Source organism: Salvelinus namaycush, chromosome 35, assembly GCF_016432855.1.
Source record: "Salvelinus namaycush isolate Seneca chromosome 35, SaNama_1.0, whole genome shotgun sequence".
NCBI lineage: Eukaryota > Metazoa > Chordata > Actinopteri > Salmoniformes > Salmonidae > Salvelinus > Salvelinus namaycush.
The window spans coordinates 32,804,703-32,826,757 of NC_052341.1; the positions used below are offsets into that span (position 1 = coordinate 32,804,703).

At 47.1% G+C, this 22,055-nt stretch overlaps 2 protein-coding genes across 2 annotated transcripts in view; one reads left to right on the forward strand and one right to left on the reverse strand.

Moving 5' to 3' along the window:
- The window catches only part of LOC120029976 (proto-oncogene Wnt-3), a 37,727-nt gene extending 27,805 nt beyond the window's left edge, over window positions 1-9,922 (forward strand). The window contains exons 2-4 of the mRNA XM_038975290.1: window positions 4,486-4,727; window positions 7,762-8,027; window positions 9,443-9,922. Coding sequence (XP_038831218.1) covers window positions 4,486-4,727; window positions 7,762-8,027; window positions 9,443-9,922 — 988 coding nt within the window. The remainder of the gene's footprint in view (window positions 1-4,485; window positions 4,728-7,761; window positions 8,028-9,442) is intronic.
- Window positions 9,923-12,057: 2,135 nt separating this feature from the next.
- LOC120029523 (vesicle-fusing ATPase) overlaps window positions 12,058-22,055 on the reverse strand; it is a 46,752-nt gene continuing 36,754 nt past the window's right edge. The window contains exons 11-22 of the mRNA XM_038974781.1: window positions 21,597-21,671; window positions 21,127-21,314; window positions 20,210-20,305; window positions 19,733-19,889; window positions 18,327-18,460; window positions 18,167-18,233; window positions 17,131-17,210; window positions 15,991-16,125; window positions 15,714-15,827; window positions 13,686-13,741; window positions 13,525-13,590; window positions 12,058-13,397 (exon numbers count right to left, since the gene is read on the reverse strand). Of these exons, the coding sequence (XP_038830709.1) occupies window positions 13,569-13,590; window positions 13,686-13,741; window positions 15,714-15,827; window positions 15,991-16,125; window positions 17,131-17,210; window positions 18,167-18,233; window positions 18,327-18,460; window positions 19,733-19,889; window positions 20,210-20,305; window positions 21,127-21,314; window positions 21,597-21,671 (1,124 nt within the window). The 3' untranslated portion in view covers window positions 12,058-13,397; window positions 13,525-13,568. The remainder of the gene's footprint in view (window positions 13,398-13,524; window positions 13,591-13,685; window positions 13,742-15,713; window positions 15,828-15,990; window positions 16,126-17,130; window positions 17,211-18,166; window positions 18,234-18,326; window positions 18,461-19,732; window positions 19,890-20,209; window positions 20,306-21,126; window positions 21,315-21,596; window positions 21,672-22,055) is intronic.

Below are 22,055 nucleotides of genomic sequence, written 5' to 3' on the forward strand. Positions count from 1 at the left end.
AAAGTGTGTGGTAGGAGGAGGAGGAGGGGGGTGGGGGAGAAAGCAAAGCGCACATGAGCTGTGAACTTTTCTGAGGGGGGATTTCCCCCCCCCCCCTCTCACTTCAATGGCTTTTGTGTCAGGGTGGGGTGGGGTGCAGCGGCGCACTAATCTGTCAGAGTCAGAGGCTACCGTGATAGGGTTGCGCCCCGCGGGGGGCCTGAGGTCATCCCGAGTGGCACTCTGATCTGATCAGCAGCGATTGTTCCCCCGTGATCCTCTCCCTCTCTGTCTCCCTCTTTCTCTCTCCCTGTCTCAAGGCCTCCAGCGGCACTCAGACAGCCCAGGCTCGGCAGAGTGTCAGAGTGTCTGTAGTTACATTGGCAAGGCCTCTCTCGCTGATCCTGCTGCCGTGTAGTGTGGTGTCGCTGGCCCTGTCTGGGGCCCCTGGATTCTCTGTCTTACAACACATACAGTACACATTCTCTCTCAATCTCTCTTGCTCACTTTGTCTTTATCTCTCTCTCACACACACACACACACACACACACACACACACACACACACACACACACACACACACACACACACACACACACACACACACACACACACACACACACACACACACACACACACACACACACACACACACAAGCTAGCTCTCATCTTACACTCAAACACACAGTCACAGTTGTACTTAAAATGGGCCAGGGAGCTACACACAAAATCCAATGCTGTATCACACTCAAAAATATCTATGTACGCTGATAAAAAAAGCAGTACAGTTTAGCAATGTCATAAAACAGATAAGGATCGTGAATGTTCTGTCTCTGAATTAGCTTAGAGTACGTAAAGATGCAGTCTGGGACCTTAAGCACTTACAAATTCGTAACATATTGTATAAATTGGAATTTGTAAAATATCTGCCTGAAACTCTGGAGCATCATGTTAAAATCTACAGCAATGCAGATGTGGTGCATGGGTGATTGCGCCACATCGCATACAGATGTAGGATCTTAATTTGAGCCAGTTTGCTACAGCGGGAAAATAATCCTGCAGCAACAGGAAATGTGAATTATTATTATTATAAAACATTATTCTTTATTTTACCCCCTTTTTCTCCCCAATTTTGATCTTGTCTCATCTCTGCAACTCCCCAACGGGATCGGGTGGCGAAGGTCGAGTCATGCGTCTTCGGAAACATGACCCACCAAACCGCGCTTCTTAACACCTGCTCGCTTAACCCGGAAGCAAGCTGGACCAATGTGTCGGAGGAAACACTGTTCAACTGATGACCGGGGTCAGCCTGCAGGCACCCGGCCTGCCACAAGGAGTCGCTAGAGCGCGATGAGCCAAGTAAAGCCCCCCCGGCCAAACCCTCCCCTAACCAGAACGACGCTGGGCCAATTGTTCGCCTCCCTATGGGACTCCCGATCACAGCCGGTTGTGATACAGCCCTGGATCGAACCCGGGTCTGTAGTGATGCCTCTAGCACTGCGATGCAGTGCCTTAGACCGCAAGAAATGTGAATTATTATGTGGAATATAATTAATGGACATTTTTTGTAGGGGTTGATACATTTTTCATTAGTATTTTCTTAACCTTGAATATACTACAAGTTTGCATTTCCTGGTGTGCAGGAAAAACCTCAAATTAAGATCCTATATCTGTAGGTAGGTAAGGGCGTGTTTGTGTGTTTATGAAAGTGGCATACACTTGTGAATAAATAAACAATAAAATTACAAAATCCTATAACTACTTTATGGCAAACGTAACAGCTTCTGGAAGATGCTGTGCAGTTTTGTTTGAGCTTGTCATCACAGTAAGCATGTTAAAACATGGACATAGCAAACATCACCTCCCCCTTATCTTAGGAGAAAAATCTGGCAATTAAAATTAATTACTTCAATGAAACTATAATGGTTTCTGGCATCCCTGGCTGATCTGGGCTGTCTCGTTGTGGTGATTAATCCATGTTTAGGCACATCTAAAGAAATGTCCTCTCACTGTCAACTGCGTTTATTTTCAGCAAACTTAACTTGTGTAAATATTTGTATGAACATAACAAGATTCAACAACTGAGACATAAACTGAACAAGTTCCACAGACATGTGACTAACAGAAATGGAATGATATGTCCCTGAACAAAGGGGAGGTCAAAATCAAAAGTAACAGTCAGTATCTGGCGTGGCCACCAGCTGCATTTTTTATTATTATTATTAAACCTTTATTTAACCAGGAAGGGCTCATTGAGATTTAAAATCTATTTTTCAAGAGCGTCCTGGCCAAGATAGGCAGCACCAAGTCATTACAAAAATTACAGACAAACAACATGAAAAACTACAAGTAATCTAGTAAAAACCATAGAATTCACAAGAGTATAACAAAATCAAAAACAGAAAATTAAAAACATTGACAGGTCAGGGAATCAGTCTCAATATCATTCATCAGTGATTTAAAAATATCAATTAAGTACTGCAGTGCATCTCCTCCTCATGGACTGCACCAGATTTGCCAGTTCTTGCTGTGAGATTTTACCCCACCAAGGCACCTGCAAGTACCCGGACATTTCTGGGGGCAATGGCCCTAGCCCTCGCCCTCGAATCCAACAAGTCCCAGATGTGCTCAATGGGATTGAGATCCGGGCTCTTCGCTGGCCAAGGCAGAACACTGACATTCCTGTCTTGCAGGAAATCACTCACAGAACGAGCAGTATGGCTGATGGCATTGTCATGCTGGAGGGTCATGTCAGCATGAGCCTGCAGGAAGGGTAACACATGAGGGAGGAGGATGTCTTCCCTGTAATGCACAGCGTTGAGATTGCCTGCAATGACAACAAGCTCAGTCTGATGATTCTGTGACACACACCCCCAGACCATGACGGACCCTCCACCTCCAAATCGATCCCGCTCCAGAGTACAGGCCTCGGTGTAACGCTCATTCCTTCGACAACAAACGCAAATCTGACCATCACCCCTGGTGGGACAAAACCGCGACTCGTCAGTGAAGTGCACTTTTTGCCAGTCCTGTCTGTACCAGCGACGGAGGGTTTGTGCCCATAGGCGACGTTGTTGCCGGTGATGTCTGGTGAGGACCTACCTTACAACAGGCCAACAAGCCCTCAGTCCAGCCTCTCTCAGCCTATTGCAGAAAATCTGAGCACTGATGGAGGGATTGTGTGTTCCTGGTGTAACTCGGGCATTTGTTGTTGCCATCCTGTACCTGTCCCGCAGGTGTGATGTTCGGATGTACCGATCCTGTGCAGGTGTTGTTACACGTGGTCTGCCACTGAGAGGACGATCAGCTGTCCGTCCTGTCTCAGGCATCTCACAGTATGGACATTGCAATTTATTGCCCTGGCCACATCTGCAGTCCTCATGCCTCCTTGCAGCATGCCTAAGGCATGTTCACGCAGATGAGCAGGGACCCTGGGCATCTTTCTTTTGGTGTTTTTCAGAGTCAGTAGAAAGGCCTCTTTAGTGTCCTAAGTTTTCATAACTGTGACCTTAATTGCCTACTGTCTGTAAGCTGTTAGTGTCTTAACTGGTGCATGTTCATTAATTGTTTATGGTTAAACAAGCATAGGAAACGGTGTTTGAACTCTTTACAATGAAGATCTGTGAAGTTATTTGGATTTTGACGAATTATCTTTGAAAGACAGGGTCCTGAAAAAGGGACGTTTCTTTTTTTGCTGCGCTTATATGCCAGCCCAATGGTGAGGCACAGGGAGTTTTAGGAATGCCATATGTCCATTACAACACACTGAACTGCACACAAACACACACACACACCCAGTCAATCTTAAATCACACAGACACAGATCACATATCATCAATAGGTAAACCACAAACGAATAACAAAGAAATGAGCGTGTGTTGTGTTTGTGTCCTTTTATTGTACACGGGGCCTTCCCCAGAGGAGAAACAAACAGACAGGTTAGTGTGTGTGTGTTATCTTTCGAATCATCAGAGTCTCTGGAGGCTAACAAGAGGGAGCACTTTGAAAAGTCAATACGAATAGGTCATATCCCTTCCCTGAAGAGGGGCTATTAGCTTCTGTTACTGGGGGGGGGGTAGCAGCACTCACTTCCACTGCATTAAGCGCTCATAAAGTCAATAACACTCACCAAGTCAAACCATTCCCCACAGAAAAACTAAAATCAACGGCACTGGCAGCAAATCCAACTATGAGCACAGAATATATTAAACCAATGGGACAAAAAAGCTACATTTGTATATTGAGAGGCAATCCTCTTTATTTGGGACAATCTGCCTCTGTGGAGGGCCTCCCCTGGCATATACTGTATAACCCTCCCTGTCATTGAGGCAGTGAGTTCAGAGAGGGCACTCTATTTTACTCAATAGCAGCAGATTCTATAGATAGCTTCTCCTTAGAAAGCTGTATGGAGAGACTGTGGGAGACTGTGTAGGTGCTAGGTAGTGATACTATGTCTGGCTGGGGTGGTACATGACGTACTCCCCCCCCTCTCTTTGTGTGTTGCAGGTCCCTAGCCCTGGGGCAGCAGTACTCGTCTCTGGGCTCCCAACCCATTCTGTGCGGCTCCATCCCTGGCCTGGTGCCCAAGCAGCTGCGCTTCTGTCGCAACTACATCGAGATCATGCCCAGCGTGGCCGAGGGCGTGAAGCTGGGCATCCAGGAGTGCCAGCACCAGTTCAGGGGCCGGCGTTGGAACTGTACCACCATCAAGGACAACCTAGCCATCTTCGGCCCTGTGCTGGACAAAGGTAGGCTTCTTACTGTAACAGGACTGTTTGTCTAAAGAATACAAATATACCCCTCTCCCCAATGCCTGTATACTGCTAATGGAGGTATTTATGTGAGGGATATAATTTATATATTTTTGGATAATATATGAATGACAGCCAAGTATCATATAAAACATACAAAAGAGGGTTCTAGGGGGTTTGCAGGTTCTAGGGGGTTTGCGGGTTCTACTTTTTCTCATAGTGGTGATAAAATCATTAAAGGACATGTCAGTGAGAAAATGGGAAACAAAGAATGTAAACAAATGTGAGGAAAGTACAGTAAGCTGACATAGGAATAGAAGACCCCGTTACTCTGCAGCTGAGCACTGCCTGTCCCCTGTGCTCCGGCTGACAAATGACTCGCAGGGTAACAACAGTAATATACACCTTTCCTTACGGCAGTGAGAAATGAGCGCCGACACAAGGAGGGACAGGTTATTCAACGTCCATCCCTCGCTCTACCTCCAACATCACGTCTTTTGAGTTTGTGTGTCCTCTTCTGGGTTTCCCAACCTTGTTGACGTTTTTTTAGACAGTGAAAAGGACGGTTAGTCAGTGTTGTGAATCTCTCAAGATTAGCTCGCACAGTTCAATTTGAACCGCAGTTGTTACAGTGGATACACTGGAGATCGTCTATCAGGCTTTTCACACTGAATACTAAGCATCAACAGTCTTAATAACACTGACTGGTTGCTTTAAACAATCTGAGGCAAAAACACAGAACGCACAAAAAACAGAACCCGGGGGTGCTCGGAGTACGCCTTGAAATCCCTAATGATGAAGATGGGTCTTTGTGTTGTGGAGTGAGGCTGCTGATTGGAAATGAATTAGCCTGTGTGTCAGAGGGGAAGGGATCTGGGCAGGAATGGGCAGTGTGAACCTCCCTCGCTCTCCTCAATAAAATAAATAAAAAGGGAGAGGGGAGGCCAAATGAGATTACAGGCAATAGAAAAGGGCTGGGGGGGGGGGGGGGCTCAGCTCAACCCCTACTGTGCATGAAGACCAGTGCGCGCCTCACACAGCCCGGCTCCCACGGACGCTCCATTCACACGCCCTTTTGACTCTGTCATGAAAACAGGCTGAAAGGGAATCTCCCAACCTACCCCGGGCCGACACGTTGGGGTGAAGTGGAAGGAAGGCAGGGGGTGCTGGCGAGGGAGGGGGGCAGCCTGAGTCGGAGTGACGGGCAAGGGGTTGGCGAGGAGGGAAGGGGCCCCAGACCAGGGTGGCTATACCAGTCCACCACCACCTTAACCACTATGGGGGGAAATGGGGGGTGGAGGATGTGGTGGTATTGGAGGATGGTGTTTCAGGGTGGTGGCAGAGGGAGGGTGTTGGGGGGGGGGGGGGGGGGGGGGGGGGTTAAGGGAATGCCAGCTCTGGGCAGAGCGGAGTTGTGGGGGCGCGAGTCGCTGGGCCCTTTGTGTGGGTAATACAGTGTGACACAAGGGAAACAAAGGCGGATTGATGGGCCCAGCAGGTAGCAGGAGCAGCGCTAGCCTTGGCTGACAACCAGAGCTCCAGGGGCCCACAGCTCACAGGCCCCTGTTGTGGAGAGCCCAGCAGGGCTTGCCAGGGTAGCTGGGACTCCCGGTCGCTTCCCAACCAGAGGTGTATGTGATCCAATCAAACAAACATTCACAGGTTTTAGCACAAAAATGTTGCTTTATAGCTGTTCACTTAGAATGAAGCACACTGGGGGGGGAATGTAGATTGTGGACACTTGAGACAATTTCTTTAGTCATGGTTTTGTGACTATATGTTTACAAGATGTATTAACTGATTAGATAGCGTGCAACATGCTTTCATGTAGATAAGAGGTGATGTTCAGTGGTAATCTCGTGACTTTTAATACGTTTCCACATCCCCGGATTTCCCATCAGAGCAGCCACATGACCTCTCACCCTATTATGAACCTATGACCCTACTCAGCCGTTCACATGAAGGTTTCATTCAAACAAAGGATGTGTAACTTTAAAATGCTGAAATCAACAACAAAAAAACGGGTAACCTCATGAAAGGCTGTGAACGCTAATTAACTTTATGAACGCATGAAATGTCCCCTGGCAACCCAGACTACACCTTTTTCGATTATGATTCTCTCTGTTTCATGCAAATCAGCACTACAAAAGACCTGTAGATCGGCTTACACTGTAGAGTAACTAACTTCCCTGCAGGTATGTAGTAGAGAACACTACCGACTACAGTCAGTTTTAGGGGGGCTAGGCCTCCCTAGATTTAACAGTGAATCCATTGCGGAGTAGGCCCTCCCGGGCTTGCGTGTGTGTGTGTGTGTGTGTGTGTGTGTGTGTGTGTGTGTGTGTGTGTGTGTGTGTGTGTGTGTGTGTGTGTGTGTGTGTGTGTGTGTGTGTGTGTGTAGTCTGAGGTGGTGCAGCAGAGAAACGGATGAGCCCACAGTAAGTGTGCTGTGATTGCGAAACAATGGTGTCTGGTTACATAATAAGCTGTTGCGCTCAAAAGGGAGGCGTAACTCCATCTCTCAGCACAAACACGGCAACGGAGCAGAGCAGATGCCCTGCTCAGTTTCTACCCAGAGGCCCCCGTGGGCTCTGACAGAGGGAGGGGGAGGAGAGGGGGGGGACAACATTCCTGAAACACTATCCAGATGCAAAACAGCACACCTCAGGGATGACAGGAGGTCACCGAGATCTCACTGAGCATTAGGCCCGACTGACACCAGCCACAATAGGTTGATGTCACAGCCAGGGGACATGTCTACTGTAGGCACCGCTACGACGTGTTCCAAAAAATCATAGGTAGGTGAAGTTGAGCTAATGAGAGTCAAGAGAATTTCACCGTGTTTAGTACACTGATCAGAGCCTAATGTTTTAACTCCTCTCACGGACATGTCTCGGAACTTTCTACAATTCTTACAGTATCCTTTTCATTGACCCTGCCGTATTGAAGCTGGCAGCAGTGAAACTTGCTGCCTTAAGAAGATGTGGCACGAAAGACTGATTCATTTAATACACTCTATCTTTTTCCTCTCTAGCGACCAGAGAGTCGGCGTTCGTCCACGCCGTCGCCTCAGCGGGGGTGGCGTTTGCTGTGACTCGGTCCTGCGCCGAGGGCACATCCACCATGTGTGGCTGTGACTCCCACCACAAGGGTCCCCCGGGGGAGGGCTGGAAGTGGGGCGGCTGCAGCGAGGACGCCGAGTTCGGGGTGCTGGTGTCCAGAGAGTTTGCCGATGCCAGAGAGAACCGTCCTGACGCGCGCTCTGCTATGAATCGGCACAACAACGAAGCAGGACGCACGGTAAATAGGCCTACACTGAGGATTTACTGTACTGCACATCTAGAATGGATATATTGGTAGTGCATGCTATACGGTTAACTATACAACTGTTGGTAACACAAAGCCATGCACGTCATGTAAATACACATATGTACCACCGTTTACTACACAGCCAAGCGGGATGCAGTGTATAGACTTAAGTACATTCAGTACACATATATCAGTAGATAATGATACAGGACACACCCTGAACAAACCCAGGCCTGTAACTAAAGAAAGATTAAAAAAAACACAGTAGCAAAAATACAATGAACAAAGATCTGCTTGTTTGGCAATCGGATGGAATTATCCACAGTAAACATTACAGTACCAGATTACTAATTCTATGACAGGAAGGATTTTGGTATTTGACTTAAGTTCAGTCCACATTTCTGCGAGTTTCTGCCTGAAAAGTAGCACTTCAACTTGAATGATTGGGTAATTATCTGATGTAAAAAAAAAAAAAAATGCCCCTGTCTTTCATGCCTCCAATCCTAACCGAAATTCCCTGAGAGACAAATAACCAGAGTTAGTGTGAGGGGGAAGAGAAGGGAATCAGCTCAGACTTAAACCATCACTCGCTGCTGTCATTGCTCAGTGCAATATCTGGTGAGCTACTCCTCACCAACATGCTGAGGGGCAATTGGAGAGACCACAACAAGGCAGTCCTTTGATCTGACTAGACAGGAGCAGGGAGACCACAGGAGCTGCAAAACGGCAGGCAGCCCAGTCAGGACCCCCTTCTCTCTCTCAACCCTGATCCCAGCCGCCCCACCTGGCCCTCTCACGCTCCGTTGTTTACCTCGGGGCCCCTGGGAGATGCCAGGGGCCTGACAAGCCCAGGACATGATGTCAGAACTAAGAACCTTTCCACCCCTCACCGCCCCCTCTCCCCTCTCGCCCAAAGGTGCCACACACACCTGCCTTCCGCCGCAGCTGGGGGAATTCTGCAGCTAAATATAGTTGGGGAATTAAAGCAAAACAAATCTAAACAAAGGTGAAGAGAGCCAGCCGCTTTGCTCACGTAAACGCAGTGACTTCAGAATGAATTAGCGGCCGCACGCTACAAATGCCTGCGTCTGTTTCACAGCTGCCTGAACCACACCTGTAGACCGAGCCAAGTAGCACATTGTTCTCAACCTACAGGTCGGTACTCGGTAGTCACTAGTCAGGTTATTGATAAGAATAGTTGTTCAAAAATGGGCTGTCTGGTGATAGACTAAACAATGAGGGCGATAGACAAAACAAACATGCCCCTAGACTAAACAAACTGACACCCAGACTAAACAAATCACCATCAGACAGAATGTGTTATATTGACAAGCTACCAATCACATTTACTGTACACTGTGGTGAATTCATCTGTTTCCTTCTCCCTCTCCCTCTTTTTCTCTCAGACCATCCTGGACCACATGCACCTGCGCTGTAAATGCCATGGCCTGTCGGGCAGCTGCGAGGTGAAAACATGCTGGTGGGCGCAGCCCGACTTCCGCATGCTGGGCGACTACCTGAAGGACAAGTACGACAGCGCCTCGGAGATGGTGGTGGAGAAGCACCGCGAGTCGCGCGGCTGGGTGGAGACGCTGCGCGCCAAGTACGCCTTCTTCAAGCACCCCACGGAGCGCGACCTGGTCTACTACGAGGGCTCGCCCAACTTCTGCGAGCCCAACCCGGAGACGGGCTCATTCGGCACGCGCGATCGCGCCTGCAATGTGTCCTCGCACGGCATCGAGGGCTGCGACCTGCTCTGCTGCGGCAGGGGCCACAACACTCGGACTGAGAAGCGCAAGGAGAAGTGCCACTGCATCTTCCACTGGTGCTGCTACGTCAGCTGCCAAGAGTGTGTGCGCGTCTACGACGTGCACACGTGCAAGTGAGAGCCTGTGCGCTCGCTCGGACAGAATGATGGACCACAGCAGCCATCGCAGACATAGACACACTGCAGTCATCGCATGCATACAGACTTAAGTACAGACAGACACCAATGGGGAATGGCATTTCTGTACTGGAACTCTATACTTCTGGACCCTTGTAATAAAAATGTCCCTCATATCCTTCTTCCAAGGCCTGCGTCCCATATGTAGGTCCATTTCCATTGGAACAAGCTCAGTCAGTTTGACCAGTTCCCATTCCTGCAGCATTGGGCCATGACCCCTTTATTTATTCCCCCCCCCCCCACACACACACGGCTGTGGTACCGAACGTGAAATCATTGCAGTAACCAATGACTTTCCAGACCATTGCTATCGAATGGACATCTTTTTAACTAACACCTGATTTCACCAGTCAAATCACCTGGCTGGTCAACTATTGTGAACTAAAGCAGTTCCCCAACGTCACTCCTCAATCCAAACAGTACTGAACACACGGCGGCAGCCCAGGAACCTACCACTTAACTGAGCGGGCTGTTTCTGGACCCTGCCCTTCTAAACTAAGCTACTGAGCTGGTGAAATCTCCACTTTCCCAACCCCTGTACTGCAGCAGTCACCTAGCTGAGACGCCTGGAAGATGTGCTACAGCGTGACTTTATAGCCCCACATTTCTGAAATATTAGCAATGGGCCGGGACTGGAGGTGGTATGCAGGAAGGGACATGTGCACGAAACAAACATGCTTGTTCCCACTCACGGACATTTCTGCACATGTATGCACTATTCAGCTGTACACAAACTGTCTGGACGAGGTGAAACTTTAGCAATTGTTATTTATGAGAGCAAATGCATTCTTCTTGTTGATCTCAAGATCAGATAGACTTTTCTGGAATTTCCCTTACAGTATTTGAGGAAATTATAATGATATGTCATATGGAAGAAAACATTCGCAACCAACAACAGGTAGAGGGTTCAGGTTTAAGAGACCGTACTTCATTGGATTAAGATTGAATTCCTGGATCACCAGGTCATTTTGCACTTGCAATAGGCCCAATGCTAATGAATAATTATACTAATAGCGGGTCGTACTACAACAATGAGATTATAATTATATCTAACACACTGGCGGTCCATTTCATTAGGTTCCTCATAGCGCTGGGAAGTCCTTGTTCTAAGCTAAACCCTACTCACCAGTGAAATGTGACAAGTGGAGAACGCAGACAGTGTCAAGTCTTCAATAGCCCCCTTTCCTCATCTCCTTCCCTTAATTGCCACTGACGTGAAATGTCTTGACAATAGAAGCAATATGTTGGAAACTTGTTCAGAGACGACGTGTCCGTGGGAAACAAATGGAGGCTATTGGGATACAGCTGATGTGAGCGAACGTGTGTTTGTGCTGACTGCCAATGACAGGGGTGTGAGGGTTAGGGATGGCAGGCACGTGGGGTAAACGGCGAGAGGTTTCCACACATGTTCCGACAGTCCTACGTGCTTCCTATTCATTATATTTAACAAAAATCCAATTTACCCAGGTAGTATAGGCTCTTCTCTGTGACATACGGTAGCTTAGCAACTGCGTCACCCTCTAAAAAGCCCTCCCTACCAGGGCACGTTGTCGTTCCTTCCTTTCCTGCCCGCTATATCCAAAGTTTTGTACAAAGGTTTTAAAGTTAATAATTCCCTTTTTATTTTATAATCTGAAAATGTTATGTTTTTATAAATATTATTTATTATACAATGTGTATATATCTGAACTAAGATTATATATTTGAAGAACAAATGACTGTCTCATGCTTTTGCTTCTTAGCCAGAGGTACTTTTCTAATCCTTTCAGTTTGTAAGCATCGATTCCTCTACATTTCCTTACCAAATCATGTATATATAGACATTGCACATAACACTTTTGAACTCATTTTTAAATGGCAAGCTGCGATGGTGTTCCAAACTGTGATAGACAGTTATCCATGCTTAATAAATAGTCCGATCCTCACTATAACTCAAAATAATGTCTCAATCTGCTCTAGAACTCTGAAACTGCAATTCTGCAATTTGTCTCGATCAAGTTCATTTCTCCCTGATAAAATCGATAGGTGAATGACATCTGCATCAATCAATAATATATACACACACACTTAGAAAAGTACTGTACGAAATGTTTATGTGTCCAATTTTATTGCGATAATACAATTGCAACTAGTTTTACACCGTTCAAGACTTCATTGCAAATAGATTTAGTGAAAAAAAAGCACACTGGTCACTGCAAATAATGTATACATCTGGTTGACATATCCATACATTTACACTTGAATTGATCTGAAACAAACCTGCATACTGTACTTCTGTATATAAATGGCAGTGTGTTAGGCATGCACACGGATGGGGGACGGGGGACGGGGCGTGCTATAATGTCGGGCATATAGCCTTTATACAGAACAGTGTACTGAGACTCTTATGGATCAGGACTAGGAGGTAGAGATAAGGCCCATGGGTTATAACAGTCAAAAGGGTTGAGCCATCCTGAAACAGAACCACATCTCTCCTGTTCTATAAAAAGGCAGACACTCTCTGGCGTAAGATGTTGTTTCTGTTCCCTACACAGGCTGAACGACAGCTCGCACACACACACCGCAGAAATACTGAGGGAGGACCACCAGTAACGGCAAAGAGTAACAACGATACGCTTTTAAACCTAGTATACCTCCACTTATCCACAAAGAAACAGCACAGCCATCCAACAGCAGGCAAAGGCACAACAGAGGGTCTCCAGAGGTCATTCATAGAGAACAGCGTGGCACTTTCATGACAATTTCAACAGGAACACCAGGTGTGGTTGGGGGAGGAGGGGGGTGATTTCCCTTCTAAAATGGTCTTGGTCTGAAAATGGATCACTTTTTCCAGTTACTATCTAATCAATATTAAGTAACACGATTAAGTATCCATGGCAATTATTCATAGAACAAAGAGAGTCAAAAATGAAAACATAATAAAACCAAAGTGAGCAGAGGCTTGGAACCATCAGTTCCTGGAATGATTCGAAATCGAGGCGCGTAACATTGAACCCACAATAGGTCATAGGTCATCGTATACACGTTTGTGCTTACACTTTCCTCATCTAATACCACTTTATTTTGGCTTTTTATACATAAAATCCCACGGAGTGCTAGCAGCACAGATCACAACACTTTGGATGTGTCTCTAATGGCACCCTATTCAGTGCACTTGTTTTGACCAGGACCTATAGAGCTTGGGTCAAAAAGTAGTGCACCATATAGGGAATAGAGTGCCACATGAATCATAAATAAAAATTGTACACAGAACAAGTGCTTAATTCTCACTTAAATTTACACACACACAGAGAGGTCGTGTTGATGAGGAAGAGGCTGGGTCAAATCGGGGTTGCCGTGGAAACGCGAGGTACAGAGATGACACAGGGAGCGTTGGGGACGGAACGGACAGCACCCAGGCTTCCGCTCCTCAGCCACTGAGGGTAAAAGTGAGAGGGAGTTAGAAGAACAGGAAGGAAGAGAAAGAGGGAGAATCTGCATATTTTTTGGGGTTCCAACCCGACTCGAACACACCCCTGCTCTACGCTTTGTTCAAGTACTTACTGGGAGAGGCAGCTACTGCTGGGCAATGCAGCTCCACCGTGGACTTAGACAGGTATAGAACCCAACCTATGGGGAGCAAGGAGACATACATCCATTAAATCCGTCAACCAACCAAACGAGAACTAGGTGGAAGAGACGGAAGAGAAGAGTGTTGTACTTACGCTCCCTGTTCTCTCAGCAGGGTAAGGAACTTACTAACTCTGTATTCAGGATCCATCTGGAAGACACACACACACACACACACATGTTTGTTAGCGCTCTTTGGGCATGTGCCCATCTTTGCCTACGTTTTCTATATAACCTCCTTTCCAACAACTTGTTTAAAAGTAGACTGCAGATGTTTCTCAGTGGGCCTGGGGCCAGCACAGCACAGGTGCCTGCAGGGCTGTCTGTAATTGGCTGGGAAGGTTTGAGCGGGCGGGCTTGGAGGGAAGTGGATCAACTGTAGGGCGACAGGAGGGAGTGATACATCTGGCAATCTGAATAGTCGCAGCATGGAGAGTCGGTCTTATGTCTGGCTAACCGAGGGGGAGAACCAGCTCACAGGCAGACAGAGACAGGCAGAGACAGGCAGAGAGACAGACAGGCAGAGAGAGAGACAGACAGAGAGACAGACAGGCAGAGAGAGAGACAGACAGACAGAGAGACAGACAGACAGAGAGACAGACAGAGAGAGACAGACAGAGAGAGACAGACAGAGAGAGACAGACAGAGAGAGACAGACAGAGAGACAGACAGAGACAATGCAAAATACATGGTAGCACTCAACTACGGTCATCTTGACTATGGGTTAGATATGAGATATGACTGGCCTAAACACGATTAGCTGTGTTCCATGAAAGAAGTGGAATGTCATACATTGCATTTAAAAGGTATAAACTGCCAAAATAAAACACTTGAGGAGTTAGGGATTTGAGGAGTTAGGGATACAAAGTTGGGCTCCCGAGAGGCGCAGCGTTTTAAAGACACTGCATCTCAGTGCTAGAAGCGTCACTACAGACCCTGGTTCGATTCCAGCCTGTATCACAACCAGCTGTGATTGGGAGTCCCATAGGGCGGCGCACAATTGGCCCAGCGTCGTTAGGGTTTGGCCGGGGTAAATAAGAATTTGTTCTTAATCGACTTGCCTAGTTAAATAAAAGTATATTGAAAGCAGGTGCTTCCACAGGTGTGGTTAATTAAGCAATCAACATCCCATCATGCTTTGGGTCATGTATGAACATTCCCAGTTGCCCATTATTATGGCTACCACGGCTAGAAGAAGAGATCTCAGTGACTTTGAAAGAGGGGCCTCAAAAGGAGCACAGGGGGTTTAAAGTGTTCGCGTCTCCGTCACCAGATCTCAACTCAATTGAACACTTATGGGAGATTCTGGAGCGGCGCCTGAGACGGCGTTTTCCACCACCATCAACAAAGCACCAAATTATTTTCTAGTGGAAGAACAGTGTCGCATCCTTCCAAAAAGTGTTCCAGACACTTGTAGAATCTATGCCAAGGCACATTGAAGCTGTTCTGGTGGCCCAACGCCCTATCAAGACACTTTATGTTGGTGTTTCCTTCAATTTTGGCAGTTACCTGTACATTTCCAGTGGTGGCAAACTGGTTCATGCTTTCCTATTGAGGAAAGAGGATTTGAAAGGTAGGATTGGGCAAGAAAACTAAAAATGTCAGGTCGCATAACCCATCTTTTGAATTGCCCGTAAGGTTGTTTCTGGACAGGGCCTAAGAGAGTAACAACCCTCACAACAGCAGATAAGACCTTTCCGAGGCACTACGTGGTGTTTGTGTGTGGCTTGCATTCCTCTACAATTCACAGCATGTGAGCACATAAGACGGGGGAAGTATGCGGAGAATGGTCGGGAAAGTACAGCGATGACATTATTGGGGCTCACCACACAAATCATTGTTGGTTTTAATTAAAAAGGTCGTAATTAATGGCGGTTTGTTTTGACTGAAACCAGACGAGAATCCGTGACTCCTCAGACTGTGGTTGTCTAGGCCAAGGTTCTCCAACTCCCACTTTGGGAGAGCCAAAGGGTGTGTGCAGGCTTTTGTTCCAGCACAGCAGTAACACACCTGAACCCACTAACCGTGGTCCGGATCGAAGGAGGCCATGACTAGGTGATTATTTGATGGTTCGTGCTGGGCTGAGACATGTCAACGAAACAGGGTGTGCGTCTCTCTCTCACCTGCACGGCCATTTCGATAAGCATCGTCAGCTTCTTGATGCCGATCCACACCCCCTGGCCCTTCACCGCCTTGGCAATGTCTGCCCGCTCCTTCTCCTGGAAACTACCTAGCATCTACAACAGACAGAAAAGCAGTCTGAAAAACTCACGGCGAATGCGTCGCTACATTATCACCATCCTGACTTCAAAACTGGAGAATGAGGTACATACATTCCCGTGTGTGTTGCCTGTGTGTGCATGTCTGCGCGCGTGTGTCCGTGTGTGTGTCTATGCCTACCTCCAGGGCCTCGACCAGCTGCTCTCCTCTAGAGATGTTGGGGATGTGGATGGTGGTACTGAAGGCGTCCAGCATCTCCATCTCCTGCAGCACGTCCTTCCTGCTGGTGGTGCCGATGATCAGCAGCTTACGGCCCTGTGTTTGGGGGGGGGGGGGGGGGCATGACGCAGAGACACACGATGGAGATGGATATTTAGCTCAGGGACAGATAGGACATCCTGTAAAAAAAATGTGTATGGGTAAGGTGGGGTCAACTACTCCCGTATATGAGCCTTGTGCCTATTTATAAAGCTTCTGCCCAGTCTCTGTCAGAGGTGGACCACATCTACCTAGCTGCTCTAGTCTAGTTGACTCTGAAATCAGGGAAGTGGCCTGTTTCTTTCCCTAGAGGCCCTGGTCGCTCAGTCGGGGCCAGAGGAGAGGAGAGGGGGATTATGGGCCGGCTGTCCCCCCCATGGTGCGGAGGGGGTGTTTCCCTGCATGCAGATGAGGTGCCACACAGGCGGCGGTTGCTGCCAGGTCCCCCCGGCTCTCTCACAGAGCCCATTCTCTTCCGTTGTCTCCCCCCCCCACCCCCACCTCGAGAGGCAGGCCTCCCCTAGCCCGGGCTCCCCGCTGGGCCTGGAGCTTTACAACCCTGGAGAAACAGCCCCGGCTCCCATTCACACCAAGCATAACAGCCTGCTCGGACCAATACATTATCACAAACACATCTATACTGCCATATACTCCCTTACATACACACACATCCAGGAGAAACAGCCCAGCTCCCATTCACACCCAGCACAAAACAACAGCCTGGCCAAAACACTCTCATACACATTAAACACATTCACAGCTGAACGTTGCCTAGACTAGGGCCCTACCGCCTAAAATGCAGTAGAGGCCTGGCGGCTATATTTAGGAGACAAAGCTCACATGAACACGCGCACAGTCGTTAAAGCTATATATACTATCACACAACTAGGAAACCCTTTTTGATTCACTCCGCATGGAAAACGACTGGGACCATAGGCATGATTTGCTGCCATCTTTCTGCCACTGCTAAAATAACAACCGGAGCATGAGCGCAGAAAATGTCAAACGCTAAAGAGCAACCACACGCGCGCACGCATTCAAGAAGAGCCACAGAACACTCACCTTGGGAGGGGGTTTCTTGAGGAGGACCAGCAGAGCTTGAAGGACCAGGTTTGAGAAACGAGGGCCAATCGGGACATAGTCTGAGAACAAGGACACGCGTAAACTCTTCCGTATTTATTTTAGGCTGAGTATGTATGTAATAATGTATAATACATCATTATCAGTACGCTGAAATATATTTTTCCCAGCATTTAATGCCAAATGTGGTCAAATAAAGAGCTATAAAATCAAGTTAGTTATTTGACCATCTTCATTGTAGGCGTTCTACCCTCTGCAGAAACTGTGCAATAACCCCTTGTATTGAAGCTCTAGCTATTTCATTTATAATTGTATTACATTTTCAATGAGCAGCACCAACCTTATACACTTTCAAGCTACACACAGCTCTCGACACCTGCCACAGTATTGTAGATACATAAACGAACATATGGCACTTTTTTAGCTGGTCATGGCAGGGTTATCAGGAGAATGGTGTTTTTAGCTGGTCATGGCAGGGTTATCAGAAGGAGAATGGTGTTTTTAGCTGGTCATGGCAGGGTTATCAGAAGGAGAATGGTGTTTTTAGCTGGTCATGGCAGGGTTATCAGAAGGAGAATGGTGTTTTTAGCTGGTCATGGCAGGGTTATCAGAAGGAGAATGGTGTTTTTAGCTGGTCATGGCAGGGTTATCAGAAGGAGAATGGTGTTTTTAGCTGGTCATGGCAGGGTTATCAGAAGGAGAATGGTGTTTTTAGCTGGTCATGGCAGGGTTATCAGAAGGAGAATGGTGTTTTTAGCTGGTCATGGCAGGGTTATCAGAAGGAGAATGGTGTTTTTAGCTGGTCATGGCAGGGTTATCAGAAGGAGAATGGTGTTTTTAGCTGGTCATGGCAGGGTTATCAGAAGGAGAATGGTGTTTTTAGCTGGTCATGGCAGGGTTATCAGAAGGAGAATGGTGTTTTTGCTTTATGAGCATTTTGTTCTCCGTTATAACCCTGAACTTAAAAGGATACTTAAAAAAGAAGAATGGTGTTACCACAATGCAAGCAGAACCTTACCCAGCAAGCGCTCAATGTCATCTACCACTACACAGCTCAGCTGGGACTTATAGGCATCTTCAAATATCTGGAACACAAAGAGGGTTAAGGGGGGTGAAGACACAGGTACTGGCACGGTGTGTGTGTGTGCGCCCACGTGTGTGTGTATCCCTTTCCTCACCTTCTTGATGGCCTGGCACTTAGCGATCTCGGAGTGGCCAATCATCTTGTCTGGAGAGCAGATCTTTATAAAGGGGAACTGGGATTCCTCTGAGATCTTAGCTGCCAGAGCTGTCTTCCCACTGTTGGGGGGACCTAGGTGAGAGCATATGCAGCATATATATATATATATATATATATATATATATATATATATATATATATATTATATATATAAATATATATATATATATATATATATATATATAAATAAAAACCCCATACTCCCCATACCCGACGTGAGTAAGACCTTTAAACGGGTCAACATTTACAAGGCCGCAGGGCCAGACAGATTACTAGGTGGTGTACTCCGAGCATGCGCTGACCAACTGGCAAGTGTCTTCACTGACAAAAAGTTCTACAGCTGCACCATCGAGAACATCATGACTGGTTGCATCACTGCCTATCAACTTGTGGAGGGTAGTGCGTACGGCCCAGTACATCACTGGGGCCAAGCTTCCTGCCATCCAGGAAATCTATACCAGGCGGTGTCAGAGGAAGGCCCGAAGAATTGTCCAAGACTCCAGCCACCCTAGTCATAGATTGTTCTCTCTGCTACCGCACGGCAAGCGGTACCGGAGGGCCAAGTCTAGGTCCAAAAAGCTTCTGAACAGCTAATCAAATGGCTACCCAGACTATTTGCATTGCCCCACCCTCTTTTACACTTCTGCTACTCTGTTTATCTATGCATAGTCACTTTAAAATCTACCTACATGTACATATTACCTCAACTAACCGGTGCCCCCGCACATCGACTCTGAACCGGTACCCCCTGTATATAGCCTCGCTATTGTTATTTTACTGCTGCTCTTTAATTATTATTTGTTACTTTTATTTTTTACTTATCACTTATTTTTCTTAAATCTGCATTGTTGGTTAAGGGCTTGTAAGTAAGCATTTCACTGTATGGTTGTATTCGGCACATGTGACAAATAAAATGTGTATGGTATATATAAAATGGTATTTTATTTTATTTGTACCGAAGGAAATCGGAAAAAATATAGTTCATAGTTATACAAGAGTTATTTCAAGTTAATGTCCCTTTTAGGAGTAAGGGAAAGAAAAATATACAGACTAAAATAGTATCAGTTGTTTGTGTCCTTGCTCATCTTTTTGTGTACCTTGCACTAACCTCAGCATCTTCTTACTAGCACAGACTTTGCTGCTATCTGCTTTGTTGAGGTACGTTTCACTTAATTGCGTGGGAAATGCGCTCCACAAATGAAATCACATTACTAGTATGAGACGTGGTGGACGTAACTAGCCACCTTAAAACGAACGCACTGCAAGTCGCTCAGGATAAGAGCACCTGCTAACTGACTAAAAAATACACATTTTAGTGTATATTTGAGTGTGTGTGTGCCTTACCTTCCAGTAACACAGACACCAGTGGGGTGCGGTCGCTGTTCTTGGTCTGCTGCACCAGCAGCTCCCCGTCATCCAGCACGGCTGTCACCGGGTCGCCCCACTTAATGATGCCGTTCATGATGTAGCTGGCATAGTCCTCGGAGTTGGTACCAAATGCCTGGCCAGGGGGGCGAGAGAGAAAGAGGGACACAGGTGGAGGGAAAGAGAGAGTGTCAGACCTATTAAATCAGTGCCTTAAAAAAGGGCCCCTTATTAAAATTGCTTCTTAGAAACATCTCAAAATGCTATCCAAGATTTATTGGCCAATTTCCTGCATATAGTAGACAATGGACATTGCCATCTACTCGATGTGATGGTAGAATTGTTGAAAGTCTACCCAAACGTTGGAAGAGGACTCTTGGATGTAGGCAAATGGTAAAGAGAGAGAAGGATGGAGAATGATAAAGAGATGAGCGGGAGGAAGGGGGATCTACTCACAGGTTTGATGTCGTTGTCCAGCGAGGCCAGGAAGTCGTCTCTGTGGACCTGCAGATGCTCAGCCTTCTCTAGGTCCACCTCCACCGTGGCACTGGCCTGCAAGGGGACAGAGGACAAGGGGGGACATGTCATTAGGACGATCCAATACAGACGGTTCAATAGATGTTCAACTAACTATCAACAAACTGCTCGACTAACTTCAGCCCTGATCCGAGTTGATTTATGGCACTGTGATGTCGAGGAGTGGCGACAAAACGACCCCAAATAAGTTACCGCTGTTCCAGCAAACCACTCATAGTATAGTTCCAACCTTTATTTTGTCCTGTAATGACGCTGACGTGATGGTTTGGACTTCTAGGTGTCACTGATCTAGCTTGGTCAAGTGGACGTTTACAACAGTCCACCTCCCTGGTCGACTCGATCAACTGAAACACTGTTGTTTAGCCCACTGCGAAGTGGGTACTGTTAGTGTGGAATCGTGTGTCTGTGGAAGCGAGGCTTAGAGAGTGCAGGAGTGTGTCTGCCCTAAGTGCTTTATCGGGTGAGGAGTCTCTCCGTCGCTCTCACACACACACGGCCAGGTAAAGCAAGGTGCACGTCTGTTAAGTGGTCTGCGGCTCTCCACACTCTTGGCATCTATTGGAGGGCGACGACACGGACAGAGGGCTTACACAGGAGGAATGGCTGGAGCAGTCGCTCCCGCTCTCTGTCCTAGTCACTCGTTCTCTTCCTCCTCCTCCTCCCAGACGAGAGTTGTCAGACATTTCCGCTCCGAGGGAAGCACATTGTCTTATGACTAATTGCACAACGCCTACGGTACCTACAGCCCCTTGACAAACAACGATTGTCGGTTGTAGAGTTAATGTTAATTAGCCTACGTAGGCTAGTAAAAATGTCCGCCTGTGTGTGATAGTGACCTTGATGTGTCGGTTCATGGCGGTGGACTGGGCAGCTCTGACCAGCCCCTCCAGCTCGGCTCCGCTGTAGTTCTTGGTCTCGGCGGCCAGCTCGCCGACGTCCACGTCGCTGCCCAGCAGGTTGAACTGACGCATCTTAGCCGTGTGGATGTTGAGGATCTGGACACGCCCCTTCTCATCAGGCAAACCTGGGGGGAGGATTAGAGAAGGGAAACATCTTCTGAACCGGACTGTTAATCTGCCGTCTTCGCCGTGTCACTGCATACTGCACAGGGGATAGAACTGGGAAAGTAGAAATGCCTGGGTGGTGTTTGTCATGTAAAAAAAGGCACAACATCTATGAATAACAATGTCCTTCACAGAAGAAAATAAGCCTCCTGAAAACAACCTAAAACCTGAATATATTAACCTAAAAGAAATTAAGCAAGGTCCTTGGTTAGAGTGGATGCTTTGTGGTGTTGATTTCTTACCGATCTCCATTTTGACCTCCAACCTGCCTGGTCTCAACAAGGCCTCGTCTATCAGGTCAGGTCTGTTGGTCATTCCTGAGTGAGGCACAGATGGAGAGATAGAAGAGAGGGAGGACGAGAAAGGCAGAGCCCAAATGATCTTCTCAGACCACAACTCGACCTGTCAGTCAATCAGAAGTGTGTGTGTGTGTGTGTGTGTGTGTCAATGTTCCCTCAAATTTTTGGGGTCTTGTTCCCTCAAATTTTGGGTCTTGTGAGAGGAAACTTGAACGTTGTGAGAATTTTGTGCACCTTCTGGCGCACGTTTACAGTGAACACTGAGGCTGTACCCTGACAGTTTCAGACGGCAGCATTTGAGCATAATGTAAACCTACCAACAAAACCAAACTGAGCAAATCCCAGAATATTTTCACATGGAAATAGCTTTTCATTTCTATGATGTAGCCTACATGTGGTGTT